Genomic DNA, 16,992 nt, shown 5'->3' with positions numbered 1-16,992 from the left:
GTCTGTGGTTTCTAAGAATTATATTTTAAGTTTTGTTATTCCCGTTTTTCCTAAGCTACAGGTTTTCTGGCTAACATTCGTTATATTCACCAGAAAGCTTTTTCATATGCAAATTATAATAAACATTTGTCATATTAAAACTATATTTGATAAACCAGTAATACAATTTTATGTAAGCTCCTTTGGAAGCGAAAGCCTATTATACCTGGGCCTAGCTCCCATTGACTTAAAAGACAGCATGAGCAGATCCTCCATTTCAAAAACCCCCTATTGCATGTTATGAAAATAGAATCCTTTTTGTCTTGCCTCTGTTAAATGCAGACGGCCAAATTCTGGTTGCCGTTGATATAAATAAATATAGAACAATTCCATTGACTGCACCAGACTTGTTCCTGATTACACTGGTGTAAGTGAGAGGAGAATTAGGCCAAGTGTATGCTGCTGTGAAAGGCCAATTTATCTCTTTCCATTTCAGCTAACAGAGTCAGCACTATCCTTGCAAGTTGTGAATTAGTTTGTCATTGCACAGAAGCAAGAATTTTGAGTGTTGTGAAATCTCTTTAAAACATTGGAGTAGAAAGAGACTAGCAAAATTGTGAAACTAATTACACTTTATAGATTTTATTCTCCCTTCGATGCTCATGTGTAATGCCAGTAACACTAATAGGAATTACGTGCACATGCTGAAGAGAGAATATACATGAATAGTTTATATTTCAGTATGTTGAAGTAGCAGACTTCTAATTTTTGCCACTAACTCAAAAGAGTAGCTTTAAAGGCAGGGTTTTTTTTTTCTTTATAACTAAGACTGTGAACACAGCTGTGAAATTTATTATCAAGCAAATGACCATGGAGAATGACAGCTTTTACAGTTAAGTAACTGGCAATCTTCTAGCTTTTTTTTTTCTTACGATGGAATTAAGTTATAATTAACCATGTTAAACTGACCTAAATATGGCTGTAAAATGTGTACGTTTCAATCAGAGTATGATATACTGGCTGATGTGTAAAATCAATCACCTATAAAACCCTGAGCCCCCATCTGAGGAACTTGCATGTGTGCTCTCTGTTAAGAATTGTTTTTATAAATGATTACAGTTAAACAAAAAAAGTTCAAACCTTTATCATTTTTCTTTTCTTCCAAGTGAATGACACTGATATTTTTCCATGGGGGATGGGGGTGGAATAATCATACGAAGGTGTTTGTTACACTCACAAGACAGTAATATTTGTCAATTTTTACCTGGATTATTGCAACTGGGTTAAACTGATTTGTTGATTACATGTTTTGTTTTCCAAGTGTGTCCAGCTTTTCTTCTCCCATCTTAATTAATAGGCAGCAGGTTTAATACAAACAAGAGGAATTACATTTCACACAACAAACCTGTGGTACTTATTGCCATGGGATGTTGTGATGTCCAAAAGTATAACAGGGTTCAAAAAATAACTAGATGAAGGATAGGTCCATCAGTGGCTATTAACCAAGATTGTCCAGGATGCAACTCCATGCTTGGGGTGACCCTAAACCTTTGACTACCAAAAGTCTGCAGTGGAAGATGGGGGGGAAGCGGGAATCACTCCCTAATTGCTCTGTTCTGTACACTCCTCCTGAATCACTGGTACAGGAAACAGGATACTGGGCAAGATGGACCATGGTCTGACCCAGCATGGCAGCTCTTATGTTCTCTTGTCATCTTTGTAGTTCTGTGCTAAAACAATACCACCAGTCAGTTTAAGTTTGGGATGATACTGAAGTTAACAAATACCATAAACCTTTCTCTTTTGAAATCGTGTATGTAGAACAGAATTGTGGCATGGTGAATCTGAGTTAAACTTCCTTACTCTTCCAAATAAAATCAAACAAATCCATTTTTGTCATATCATAGAATTAAGGGGAACTGATTCTCCTTTTATTTGCACTGGCCTAAATCAGGAGTAACTTCAGTGAAATCAAAGTACATTGATGTAAAGCAAGTGTACATGAAATCAGAGTCTTTTCTGCTTTATGTAGAAGTGTATATGGTGAGCATTAGGGTTCACTGCAGCATGATAGTAAAACGCTTTGTTGGCCATTTAAGATTATTGTTTTCAATTAACAAAGAGCAGTGCTGTACACATTTTTTATGTTTCATAAATCAGTACAGCATGGTGCTCCTTTCAGCCCATTGAGCTTTATTATACTGTTTAAATTCAAAGATTATATATGCCCCTGATCTTTACACAGCTAAGTAGTTCGTGAGACATATTTCATTTTTGAACACGTTTCTCTTTTTAAAATGTGTTTATTTCTATTCTCTCTCTCTTAGAATGATTATACTCATATCCTGATTTACTAGGGATAGTAGAGCTATGATAAGCCTGTCCTTTCGACAACAGCCATGATTGCTGCAGAAATTTTGTGCCAATCTCAATGTAAGAGATACACAGGGAATAAAGTTACTAAAAGCTGAAATAGTATATTAGTTAATGTGGTTTGAGTACCAAGGTCATCCAAAGCCTTTGTTCTTGCATTATCATTTGGAGCCACCTGCAGGTAGAGAATATAACTCTGTCAAAAAGTGATCAGAATTTGTGTGACTGCTGTGATCCTAAACAGTCAGGGAATATGTACTTTATTCATAACATATGATTCTGCACAAATACTTAATTCTTATAATTTGTTCTTGATCCATAAAGGAATGGACCCCTTATCTGTGCCTCTAGAAGAAAACACTGGAAGAGAAATTCAGATTGGTCAGAGCAAAGTTTGTGCACACAGGTGAGTGAGAACAGATACACTAGAAAATTCTAAGCTGATGATCTTTTGTAGGGCTAGCTCAGGATGACCATAATTGGAATGCAGTTTCAAGGGTTTTGTGAGAGTCCAGAAGATATTAGCGTAAACAAAATAAAACAAGAAGAAAAGAAAAAAGCTCAATGATGTAATGAAACAAACAGCAGAGTGGATTAGACTTGTTTGGAAAATTTAGCACACAAAGCACATCTGATAAAATAAATAAAAATCAGGTTTAGCAGATTTTGCAGCCAGTAAGTTAGGAAAGATCTTTGGTTTGCCATCAATAAGAAAAATCTGCAAGTATCCTGTACACTTTCACATGCTATGTGGCTGCCCCAACTTGATATTTGGTTTCTGTTAAATTACTCACTTGTGCTGATGTTAGTAACTTTTCCTGTTTCACATTGCATTGTCTCAAATTTTCTGGACCCAACTGATGTTTTTAAATAAATTTTCCATATTCATAACAACTCCTAATCTTATTTTGACCACAAATGTTGCTCAGTATTCAGTTATACTTCTTTGAAAAGTTATTAGTGAATATGTTGAATAACATTAGCACCAACTCTCTGCAGTACACCGTTTGATGCATTGTCTTTCAATAAGATATAACAGTGCTATTATTAATAATTCGGTTTCCTATCTGTGAGCCAAGTGTTTATCCAACATGTGGTATGACTATCCATAAAACAAATATTTCTCCAACATCAGTAAGTTTTCTGAGTAGCTCTGTACTGAATGCCTTGCTGACATCCATGTTCATTACCTCCTGCATTTCACTTACCCACCAAGGAGCCATTTGATTAAAGTGACCTGAGTAACTTGTGCTTCACAGACAATTATTTACTGCACTCTGCTTCCTCTCTTAGTTTTTCCCTGGTACAGTTATTTTATATGTTTTTCAGAGTACTAAAGTCCAGCCTAGAGGTCAAATATGTACATACCACAATTACTGTACTTCCCTCTTTAAAGACTGAACCTGCACTAACCTTCCTTCAGACCCTGAGCTCTTCAGGAATTCCAAGATTTTTCAGATATTTTCTTTTATACAAGTTTATTTTCTCTACCCCCCTCTAGCACTTGCTTCCCAAAACAGCAATAAATTGCCATGGGACCTAAACGCCCTCCTATGGGGCCATGATGGTAATTAGCATGTCCCCCAGTTGGCAACCTCTTGCATGCCAGATTGGAACCCTGCACCACTGCTGTTAAGGAGAGAAGAGGTTCCTTCCCCTCTCTTTCTCCCCAGTGCACACCCCACAGCAGCAGGGAGGTTTTTGCCATATGTCATAATTTAACATTTTGGTTTGTTTGCCTGATGTTTCTAGACTCAGTTTATGGCCAATTCACTTCAGTTTCTCCTAAGTTTTAATTAATTTATCATGATGTTGGCTTTGGTGAATAGTCTAAATGGAATGCATAAGGTATGTCTATATCATGTATAATACACACAAATTTTTGCTTTTCTACCTTTTGTATTAGGAAAGTATCCTCCACTAAATTAAAGTAATAAAAAAGGACTTTTCTTTGGCAGGATATTTTTCCCAACAAATTTCTGGTTAGTGGAAGTCACCCAAAAGTCATTTGTTCTAACCATTAGTCCCATTTCCCTTCATATTGACTCATCCTTATCTTTCCAGAGGTTAGCCCATCTCTAATAGATCCTGCTTTTAAAATATCCACGATTGCCTTGCTTGCTCTGCATTTCTTTTGCAGTGACACCATCATAGCCTGTCTCAATGTCATTGGCTGCATTTTTTTTTTTTTTTTTTTTTTTTTACTGTATGAAAAGGGAAATTTTCATGAGAGGCTGCCCAGTGTTCTCAGGGGGACAAAAGCCTGCAGTGGAAATGGCAAAGCAGGGAAGGAACCAAACAAGAATACAGAGTCAATTAGGGCTGTCAGGTAAAAGATAAGGGTAACAGAAAAAGCAGAATGAGTGAATGGTAGCCAAACAGAATAAGGGTAATACTGGAAATGACAGAGAGAAAGAAATGCATGTTAAAAAATAGCTCCATTGAACAAATAAGGAGGGCAACGAAATCCAAGACATTCATAGATTCTAAGGCCCGAAGGGGCCATTATAATCAACCAGTTTGACCTGTTGAGTAACATAGGCCATAGAACTTCCCCAAAATAATTCCTAGAGCAGATCTTTTTAGAAAAAATCCATCTTGATTTAAAAATTGTGAGTGATGGAGCATCCACCATGACCCTTGGTAGATTGTTCTAAAGGTTAATTACGCTCACTGTTAAAAATGTACACCTTATTTCCAGTCTGAATTTGTCTAGCTTCAATTTCCAGCCATTGAATTGTGTTATACATTTGTATAGCTTAAAGATTCTATTTTCAAAAATTTCTCCCCCATGTAGGTATTTATAAACTGTGATCAGGGCACCCCTTAACCTACTCTTCATTAAACTAAACAAATTGAGCTCTTTGAGTTTGTCACTATAAGCCATGTTTTCTAATCCTGTATTTATTCTCGTGGCTCTTCTCTGAACCCTCTCCAATTTATCAACACCCTTCTTCAATGTGGACACCAGAACTGGACACAGTATTCTAGCAGCGGTCGCACCAGTGCCAAATACAGAGGTAAAATAACCTCTCCGCTCCTACTCAACGGTCTCCTTTTTATGCATCCAAGGAATGCATTAGCCCTTTTGGCCACAGCATTGCACTGGCAGCTCGTGTTTAGCTGATTATCCACCATGACCCCAAATCTTTTTCAGAGTCACTGCTTCCAAGGATACCGTCTCCCATCCCGGAAGTATGGCCTACATTCTTTATTCCTAGATGTATACCTTTCCATTTAGGCTTATTAAAATGCATATTATTTGCTTGCACCCAGTTTACTGAGCAATCCAAAAAGAATAAATGATGATAATTGACCATATCTTAAGACCTGTTTCACAATGGTTAACAGAGAGGCCAAATGGCCCTGTGGTAAAGTCACTGGACTCTGAATGAAGATCTGAGTTCTGGTTCCACTTCTGCTGGACATCTTGTGCTTTGGGCAAGTCACTTTAACCTCTTCGTGCCTTGGTTTCCTCAATGCACATGAGTGTTGTGACACTATCCCACTCAAGTATGTTTGGCACTAAGATGTTATGGTGATAAGCACAATATGAAAAAACTACAGATAAAGACCTACTAAACCTGCTAAATGGAGGTAGCCTGATTTTCAAAGGTGCCAAATGCTAACAGCACCCATGGGCTTCATTGGGACCTTCCATAGATTCAGAGAGTCACAGAATGTAAGGAATTTAGATCTAGTCTGTCCTGTGTATATCGCAAGCCATGGCATTTCATACAGTTACCCTGTATTAAGCCAAATAACTTGTGTTTGACTAAAGCATATCTTCCAGAAAGGCATCCAGTCTTGATCTTATAGACTTCAAGATGGAGAATGCACCCCTTCCCTTGGTAGTGTGTTCCTGTGATTAATCACCCTCATTATTAAAAATGTGTGCTTCATTTCTCCTTTGAATTTATCTGATTTTAGCTTCCAGACATTGGTTCCTGTTATGCCTTACTCTGCTAGATTAAAGAGCCCTTTAGTACTCTCTGAAGGTACTTACATACTGTAATAAAGTCACCACTCAATCTACATTTTTATAAACTAAACAGATTGATCTCTTTCAGTTTCTCACTTTAAGGCATTTCCTCCTCAAATCATTTTTGTGGCTCTTTTCTACATCCACTAGAACTGGGAGCATTGTTGCAATATCAGTCTTACCAGGCTTCCTGCTTCTGATATATAATTTCAGCTTTTAGTAACTTTATTCCCTGTGTATCTCATACATTGAGATTGGCACCATATTTCTGCAGCAAAGTTAGGAATGGATGGCAGGGGATGGATCACTCGATGATTGCCTGGTCTGTTCATTCCCTTTGAAGAACCTGGCATTGGCCACTGTTGGAAGACAAGATACTGGGCTAGATGGACCATTGGTATGACCCAGTGTGTCCATTCTTATGTTCTAACTGTTGTCATCCCACATCTCCCCACAGATGGGGAGGTCTGGGGTTAGCGATTGGCCATAGTTCCAACTCAGAAGAAACCCTTGAAATCAATAGAAACTTTACACGAGTACAGACTGTCCTAGCCAAATTCTGCTTTCAATTATACCAGTGTAAATTAACTTCAGTGGAATTAATCTGGATTTATGCTGATATAGCTGGGAAAACATGTGGCCCAAATCTATTGAACAGTCACCAGAAGGAGTTCCTTGGGTATGTCTACATTTGAGCTGGGAGGTGTGATTCCCAGCTTGCATAGATGAACCTGAGCTAGTTCTGCTTGAGCTAGTGCACTAAAAATAACAGCATAGCCAAGGTAGCACAGACAGCAGCTCAGACTATCCACCTGAGCTCATACCTGCCCAGACCCCCTCAGTATGTATATTCTGGCTGCTAGCCTGAGCTGCCGCCCATTCTATCCTGGCTACACTGCTATTTTTAGTGCACTAACTTGAGCAGAGCTTGCACGGGTATGTCTACACGAGCTGGGTATAAACCAAGAAAGCATAAATGGTAGCAAAAGACAAAGAACTGGTTAAAAAGCAAAACAAGGTGAATTCAGCTTGTTGTGGGGGAATGTAAGTGGCATCCCACTGGGATCAATATTCAGACTTCGGCTGTCCTTGTTTTTCAGTCTATAAATTACCTATCTGGAGGGACCAGCTGTAAAGTACTGAAGCTAAATTTGTTGATGACACAATAGTGGGCTGAGTAGTGAACACAAAGCACACAGCAGGTAAAATGTGAAAGAATTAGGGCCCGCTTTATAAATTGGCTGACATGTGCCAAATGAAATGTAATGTTGACAAATGTAAAGTAATACTCAAGCAAAATACACACGAACAAAATGAATGGAACTGAACTACAGCAGAAGGACTTTGACAGGGACCTTGAAGAGACAATGGGCTTCACTCTGAAAGTGTTTAGACAATATGGGAAAGCAATTTGAGACCAAGCAGACTCAGAATACAGAAACTACACAGTGACCTTCGATGAAATACTATAATACAATATAGCTATAGCTTTTCATCTCAGCCACTGTGTGGTATAAAATACTTTAACTATCTAATAAAAGAGGGCCAAGTAAGGAGAATGTAAGTCCCAACAGACCATATAAAGCACAGAAGATCAGGAAGGGGCTCTTAGTTGCTCTGTGGGCAGGAGGAGTTTAAGTGGGGAAAAGAATTTGTGTAAACGAGCTCTCCATACCCCACCGTACTGCAGCAGCCCTACGTGTTGGCCTTAGCCTCTTTCTCAATGTCACGGGGACTGTTGAGGATACAGAAGTTATTACTGCCCTTATGAGCACCTTTTCAAATGAGTTTGGAAATCTAAGGAATTGCTTGCATTCACTGTGAATCAGGAAAGAAGGCATGACAAGAATTTACTGTATGTATGTCATAGCTGTTTACTGGTTTAAATAACAACCGCGTGTGCTTGTGAAGATAGAAATGAGTCACAGGCCGTGTGCTAAGATGAAAGGCAATTTTTATCTTCACATTCCTCTGCCTTAAGACATCGGAAAACATGAAATATTCAAGCAAACATGACAAATGTTTCACCCTCATTAACATGATTTTTCACAGTTTTCACAAATAGTGATAATTTTTTTCACAGGTCTGTGACAGACACGTAACTCTAGCAAAGTAGTCAGCTGACTTTGATGTGTACAGAAAACAGCAAAAAGTACCCCATTATAAGGTGTGGGGAAGTGGGATATAATTAGGCCAGAGCTTGAAAGTTGTACTAAAATCAGAATTCAAGCAAATTGTGCATCTGGAAAACGGGGAGAACAAGGAAGAGAATTAATATTGATAGTTCAATAATTTTGACCTGTTTTGGCTAAAATCTTTTCTTTCAGTTTGTTCTTCAAAATTCCAGACAACAACTGAAGAGAGATCTGAGTCCTGCTTCTGATCTCACTTATATTGGCATTACATCAATGTAACTCAATTGAGCCTGCATAATTTTTACAAAGACAAACTGCCTCCCAGCTCAACCCCAGAACTTAGCATCTTTTGCTGTGGTGAACTATTTTTTTACTTCACAAAGTAATCATCTGCATTCAAAACCGTCCTTCTAGCTAGAAGAAGCAGCAAGCTGATTACAGGACCAAAACCACAGTGCCTTCCTCCTTCCAATAATTCTCCCCATAGTCATGAGGACACTAATGGTTAACAGGGTGTCTCCATGGCCTTTTTGGCTTGTGAGAGAGAATCCAGAAGCCATTTCATGGTTAATTATCAGAACTCAAGGTGAAGGAGAAAATCTGCCCACCAACCCTGAAGAATGCCACAGTGGAATTAGTACTAAAGGAACCATTTGATAGGAGCAACCTCTCAAGCTGCCATCTTGTTTCAATTGCTGTTAGTTTATGTACTAAGAACATGGATTGAATGAGGCAGTGGGCAACACTGTAACTGATGTATCATTTAAAAAATTCTTATTGTCTGGCTTGAGGGGACAAGAATAAAGGCAGCTGTGCTTGTGCCACTGAGTTACAAAACCAAAAATGTTCAGACTCCTTTAAAACACCTTTCTCGGCTAAAATACTGGGATTAAGAAGCCTTTTATTTGAACAATTTACAACACAATGTTGCAAGGCGCCCCTAATTGTTTCTTTCTATTATTTATTATTATTTTATTTTCTTATTTGTATTATTATAACACCTATGTAATACAAACAACAATGATAATAATAATCAACCTATCCCTTACACATTTTTGCCCAGTTTTGACCCCCTTTTAAATGCATATGTACAGCGCACCGAAGAAGACGTCCTGCATTCATTTAGAACAGAAGCTTCCACATAATGGTCCACAGAAAACTGACTGTTCACTTTTGGTGCTCACTCTCCTCCATATTTCCATCAATATTATTGCATTAAAAGAGACTGTGATTAAATATTGTCCTAACATTATTTTTCCATGTATGCCATTGCTGTTGTTGCCACAGGGAAGCTGTGTGACAGTGAATGGGAAGGGCAGTACTATGATGTAGTCTGTGCTATGAAAACGCTTGAGAACACTGATTGGTATCGATGGATTTGATGTCATCGTTAGACAAATACGTTTAGTCCAGATTCATCAGAAGGATGAGGTTTCTGTAACTCTTGTGTAACAGCTGGTGGGATGGCAAAGAGATGCATAATTCTAGATAGACTTGGTTGCTTTCAAAAGTTCAGGTGTTTGTAAAATTCTAATCCGGGGCCCCAATCCTCCATACATGTATGTGAGTAACATTATACACATTATGAGACTACTCATGTTAGAGATCTATCTAGGTTTCATAGACATGGTCAGACTGCATACTTGCATAAAATTATTCATGTACGTAAATATTTACAGGATTGGGGCCATAGAGAGGACAGCATTACTAACCATATGTTTTTAAGTATTTGCAAGTACTGTGATGCAAAAAAGGGTCATTTTTAGTTTGTCATACGTGGATTACTGTGTCAGTCAGTGTCATGAAATACAGACTTTCTATCCCACAGTAAGTTATATAAAACTGAATAATGTCTCATCAATAATGAAGTCAAGATTGACAGAATTCCAGCAAATTTGGGAAATATATTTGTGCATAATAGTACTTCACATCTCAGCTGTTTCATTCATTAGTGTTATAATAGATGCTGCATTCTGGATTGAAACTGGAAGAACAGATATCTGATTAAATATCTCCACCAGCTGTCCTTAGTTTTGAAAATGAAGGTTTTGGCAGTCAGATTATTGCTTAAATTAATACTAATCACTTCTCTTCCCCCTCTTGATAGAGTACAAACATATGACTGTGGAGAGAGAATAGCAGAATGGTTCTCTGAATTACTTGGTCGCCAGTGTCGCCTGATCAGGCAGAGTTCAGACTTCAAAGGAAATGCAAATCAGAAACATGAAAAAGGTACATCAATTTGACATGGTTATTAGAAAATAGATACTCCAGCTCAGCATATTAAAATATTAGCGTGGCTCACATACTTTATGCTGAGTGAAAAATCCCCTCCATGAAGTGGTGTGGGGGAAGTCTTGAGATATTAAACCCAATCGGCAGCAAAGGGTACATATATGGTCAGACTCTGCTATGCTATTCCTCCGTCTTTTGCATGTGGGGAAACTTCATAGATCTGTCTAAGTTTTTATGTTACCCCTATCACCTTTCCATCTGCAAATGTTATGACAATTAGAAACATGAAAAATCTATTCATGTTGAAAATATCCTTATGTTGAAATGCCTTCCTGAATAGAACAAATAGGGAAGAACGTTTAGAAAATCCAAATATATTGATTAAAATTATTCCACAAAAATGGGGGGGGGGTATCTTCTCAGCTTTATCTCGATTCCAAAATACATTGCATCCCTATGAGTCTGAGAGGATTCGTGCTTCTAAACTTAATAGGATAGAATCTTTCCTTAGCAACTGAAGTCTAATGAATCATTTCTTTAATTAAAATGGGTAAAGTCATTGGGGCAAGGAGTGGGGGAAGTTACCAGTATTATAGTCATTGTTTCTAACAATCATTTTATAATGCTGTATTGATTTTAGGTCAGGCTACAACAGTCTCGCTTTCTCTTGTGAATGAAGCACAATATCTCCTGATAAATACAGCGAGTATTTTACAACTGAAAGAGCAAATTACTGAAAGGTAAGAGCCTGCTCTGGTGAGGTAGCCTTTTTATAGAATCATAGAACTGTAAGGGACCTCGAGAGATCAGTTAGTCCAGTCCCCTGCACTCAAGGCAAGACTAAGTATTATCTAGACCATCCCTGACAGGTGTTTGTCCAACCTTCTCTTAAAAACCCCCAATGATGGAGATTCCACAACTTCCCTGGGCAATTTATTCCAGTGCTTAACCACCCTGACAGTTAGAAAGTTTTTCCTAAGGTCCAAACTAAACCTCCCTTGCTGCAATTTAAGCCCATTGCTTCTTGTCCTATCCTCGGAGGTTAAGAACAATTTTTCTCCCTCCTCCTTGTAACAACCTTTTATGTACTTGAAAACTGTTATCATGTCTCCTCTCTATCAAACTCTATCATGTCTGTGGTGCTGGCATCCAGAATCCTGTCATAAGATATAAATACCACCTTCTTGTTCAGAAATTTGAGATTTTTACTTCTCAGACTTTGAATCAGAGCAGGACAAAGTATGGTCCTATCCCTTCCCTCCACATAGGCCAATGGAACTGCCTGCCCCACTGAGAAAAGCTTCCATTTGTTGGTGAAGCTTCACACTGCCCCAGTGCTCAGTACTGTGCCTTCATGGCACAATCTGGCCCTAAGAATGGAAAATGTCAGAAAATGCACCATACATTTAAATTACTGCAGCATGTATATATCCATTATTTAATGGAGTCCACTCTAGGACTGCTAGGGTTTATACTTATTCTCAATGGACAAGAGAGAATCTGTGGGCCAGGAAAATACAGTAGCCATTTCCCTCATCTATATATTTTATTATTTTTATTATTCATGACATACTAACAGCATGCTAGGTGCTTGCAGACATGTAAAGGAAAAAGGTCTGTGCCATTCTAAGCAAATGGAGGGAGAAGGCTGAAATTAAACAGAAATCAGCATATGATTGACCACTGGAATTTGGCACATATGTTAAAGCCATGCATTTTTTTTTAAATATATGTGTAAAACAAATCAGTAGATCCCACATACATGTTAGTTATAATTTCCAAATTTACCATTTATTTTTCACAGAGTTTCATCAAACCCTAAAGCCTTTACTCTGTTTCTACTGAATCCTCATTCCAATCAAGCAGTCAATGACTTCAGTAAGAGTATGGTCAGAGCAAGGAATGAATAAAAGCTGAATAATGAGGGTCCCTTTATGCAGAAGACCTGTCTTAGAGTATTAATTAGTTTAAGTAGGAGTTCTGTCTAAAAATATAGGCCAAAGACTTAAGGATTTGGTTCAGCACTTTTTTCTTCCTCCATAAATCTATGAAAATGATGAATTGCTGACAAAATGTCATTACCAGGAATCTGTGTTTTCCTTCTTTCTTATTTCATGCTTAACATTTTTCACACAAAAATTGATATGCTAGTCCCTCTAGGTGACTAAGTACAGAACTATATAACCTCTTCTTGAAAAAGGCTGACTGCAGTCACTTGAATTCTTTAATAATATTTTATATTTCAAAGGAGATGATCTGCTCTCAGATCAAATAATACTCTTTAAGACAAGTTTTATTTGAAAATATCTTTAAGTATTATTTCAGGTTCTTTAAAACCTTTATGAACCATGGGTCAGCAAATATTAGCATTTTGAGAGTAGCATATGGTTCCTTTAAGATCAATTGAAAGTCTCCCTACAGTGTATCTTTTAGGATCACATTTATCTGTAATTCTTAACATTGAAACGAAGGCAGTTAATAACCATATGATATATTTGTAATATACCTACTTTCATGTCCCCTTCAGTGTTTTTCCAACAAAGTTCCTTTGAAAACAATTTCAGCTGTTTGCAGAAGTCAGTGGATGAATTGCAATTAAAATTGTGTCCTTTATAAACATAAACCTCAAACTCCTATATTAACATGTACCACAATCATACTCAGCTACTGATCTGAAAGTTCAGGTTAAATGACTGAACCTAACTTATCTGTCAGTAACCTACAAAAAAATGCAACACATTTTCTTGTCAAAAAATCTGTCTGCAGAAATCTGTTAGGAGCATGCCAACATCTAAGCTGACAATATGTTTTAAGGTTCAGGCAACAAGTTACTCCAGTTGCTGGGAACAAGATATTAATTAGACTTCTCATCTAGGATGCAAGACTGCACAAGATAAGTCTCTTGAAGGATCACATGTTAAATTGAAAACAGAACATCTCTTAATACCCTTTGAATGTCCTTGTCTCTTTACTGGAAAGCTAAATATTCAGTACAAAAGAGTTACTTTTTCATTTTTTCTTAATTGAATGTTGCTATATTCTTACAAAAATGGGGAATAAAAACAGAAAATCAAGCATTCTGTCAAAGACAAGCAAGACCCTTCGAATCTAAATGCTAAAAGCTAATATTGTTGATTTGTTATTTACAGTATATCACTAGGACTAGCTTTCCTCCCTAAGTTGCATTTCAAATTCAATCTTCTTCCACCTCAAGCCTCTGCCCAGTACTGCCCCTCACTACATCTTTGTTCTCATTTCCTCCCCTTTCCCACCTCACTGCCTTTCTTCCTAACAAGCCTCCTGCTTCCTATGCATGGAACTCCCTCTCTCTTTCCTTGTTGACCAGCATAGGTTGGAAGCATCCCCCGCATTCCACCATGCAGAGCAACTTTATAAGGGTGCTGAGGAGAGAATTATAGCCCAAGGGTGCAGCACCACTCTGTAGCTATTCCTAAATCACTGGATGGTAACTTTCCAAATACTGAACTGCATGATTTATTTTCAAAAACCTATACCTGCTAAGTCTGTATTAAAATTCTTTTCCCCCCGGGAAACAGTAATTAGTTTAATTACATATAGGGTTGTTTTATTTGATGAAAATTCATTATACTTTATAGACACTTTAAGTTTTCAATTCAGTTTTAATAGTTTTTCTTTATTTTTACCTTTCCTATACAAAAATGAATCTTCCACTTTGCAGTCCGCTCTAGAGAGGTGATCTAAAACAGTAACTGCAATTTAATTAAAAATAAGAATGTAACAAAATGCTGCAGAATCATATCCCTACAGAGACATCCATCTCTCTGGTGTTATTGTTGCTGATCACCTCCCTGAAGATGGACAAAAAATGCCACTATCTGACCTAACACTCGAGTTTTTTAGTTGAAATACGCACTTGAAGATGCACATAATTTTTTTAGTTTTATTTATTAAATACATGTAATAAAAGAGATGGACCTGAACTAAGATTCTGAATCCAACCTCTGGATTTCTAATTGGCCAAAACGGAAATCTAGATCTGAATATTCCTAAAACCCAGCTTTTGTCTGGCACTAAACTATATTTCATGTAGCTGCAAATGCTTTAGTGTGCACTAATTATTGGGATGGCCTCCATGAACTTGGTAAGACACCCATATTCCCTGGATTGTTCAGCATTTCCTAAGCAGGACATACAACCTACTCCTATGCCATGGTCCCATCTCTAATGAGACAGAGACAATAAATAAGAACCATAGATATGTTGCATTTTATGGAGCATTAAGCAGAGTCGATGAAGTTACTGTGTAACTCAGTGAATACGCTTTTCTTCTTTAGAAATAAATATCTATAGCTGTCCAAGTTCAGAGGTCCTATGCCAAATTTCCCCGCCTCCAAGTGATGAGTACATCATCCTGGTCCTAATGCCAGCCCTTCTCCATCCCTTCTGCATCCCCAATAACAATTCTCCTGTTTGCCTCCTCCCATCTAATGAAACCTTCCCATCTAGTGCAGTGACAAGTGCAATCCCTCTTCACTGCTAGAATTCCCCCACACCTGTCTCCACTGACAGTTCTACATATAGCCACTCCTCTCTAAATGTATGGGCTTCAAAACAATATTGAGAGAGATGGTGATCCACAAAGAATCAGCAGGGGCATATGCTTTTAAGGGGAGGAGCGCTGTCCCCTAGGACAGCCACAACTATCAAAGCAACAGATAGATTATTCTCTAATCCAGAAACTAGAAACACTGGCAGCAACAAGGTTTATTGCTTTCTCTGGTCCAGCACCAAGATCCAGTGTTGTGCAGGACCTCAATATGCAATAAATAGCACATCCCGCCTATACTGAAAGCTGGTTCTGACAAAGTGTATGAACTTCCACTCTTTTAAAATGTAAATGTTCCTTCATTCCATCCCCCCCATGCATGCCCCATCCCAAGCACAGGGAAGAAACCTATGTAAAATGATTGCTTATTTACAACACACTCTTATTTCTTCCCTTATAAACTATCAGTAGCCCAATGTCAATTTTTATTGACTCCCCTATGCTGAAGTTATTAAAAAGAGTGTCTCAACTGTGTGATGTGCTGTAGTATTACTATGGAGAATTTTGCCCCCCAACAACTAATCCCTGGACTCTCTGCAATACAGTAAGAGATCTCGGTTTTGGTAATGTTGGTTGTGTGATTTGGTGTGAAAATCTACATATGCGTTTATTAGTATGTACATTTGTCTCCTAAAGGAAAAGTCATGTTATTTTGAACCAAACAAGCTCTTTTTTTTTTAAACAAACACATCAGTTTTGCCAAGATAATTGCTTGAAGCTAACAATTTTTGTAGAAGTTTTTTCACACAGTTTTCCACCATTTTAATTAAAATACAAAACAATTTAAAATATTTTCTAATATTTTCCTAAAATATTTTACTAAAAGAGAATCCTCTCTGTTTCTCCAGGCTTCTGTCTCTATTTTGGGTGACAGTTCAAAGCCCTCGGGTCTCAGGTGGTGGTATTTTTTGAAGTAGTTCATGTACATCTGAGCTTAGACAAAATGAAATGGCCCTCACATGCTTAGGAGTCGTGGAGCACTTGAGAGAGCATTCTCTGGAAATCCCAAGGCTGGCATGTTCTTCCCACTAGCAAAGTTTCCACTTTAAAAATGAAAGAGAAGAGTGAGATTTCAAGGTTATAGCCAGCTTTGTGAAATGTGTATGCTATATGCTATCTGCCACTCTGTCTCTCTCACATACACAGGTTTGCACATGCGCACAAATGCAACACACTCACACATCTATACGCTGGCAAATAAAACATTTGTAGGGAGGTGTGGAAATCTTCATCCGTGGATTTTTTTTTTTAAACATCTGTCGTTTGGTGCAATCTGATGCATTCCAAAAAATCTCAGGGATAAGTTCTCTCTCACAACATTCTCTTACTGATCTGGTCACCTTCACAGGCCACTGAATGTCCTCTGAGTTTTCCCCTATTTCGTTCTGCTTCCTCTTTAGTTAGATTTAACCAGTTATTTGATCAGTTACCCAAAGATCCACAAATGCAGAACTACAGCCCTTCAATACAGTAGCTAATGCTTACATTAAATTACAGTGGTCCTTCCCTGGTGTGCATATTTATCATTGCAGTGCCACATACTTCCATATCTACCCTTTTAGTTCCAGTTTACACCTCTTGAAATGCCTTCTAGCGGACTACAATTTTTATTCAAATAGCTAACTGTCCCGTTATCATAACTTCTGTAATAAAATTGCATTATAAACATGTTCTTAACAATTGTGTAGAAGAAAAATCTT

The 16,992-nt window shown here is 37.8% G+C and overlaps 1 protein-coding gene across 8 annotated transcripts in view; it reads left to right on the top strand.

Moving 5' to 3' along the window:
* MOCOS (molybdenum cofactor sulfurase) overlaps positions 1-16,992 on the top strand; it is a 375,701-nt gene that overhangs the window by 342,167 nt on the left and 16,542 nt on the right. For all 8 annotated transcript variants that reach the window (XM_008169331.4, XM_065584014.1, XM_065584013.1 and 5 more), the window contains 3 exons: positions 2,677-2,758; positions 10,577-10,701; positions 11,345-11,444. In XM_008169331.4, coding sequence (XP_008167553.2) covers positions 2,677-2,758; positions 10,577-10,701; positions 11,345-11,444 — 307 coding nt within the window. The remainder of the gene's footprint in view (positions 1-2,676; positions 2,759-10,576; positions 10,702-11,344; positions 11,445-16,992) is intronic.

The sequence above is a fragment of the Chrysemys picta genome, chromosome 2 (genome assembly GCF_011386835.1).
Source record: "Chrysemys picta bellii isolate R12L10 chromosome 2, ASM1138683v2, whole genome shotgun sequence".
Lineage (NCBI taxonomy): Eukaryota > Metazoa > Chordata > Testudines > Emydidae > Chrysemys > Chrysemys picta.
Note: the sequence above shows the minus strand (reverse complement) of the source record. Positions and strands in the feature narration are given on the sequence as shown.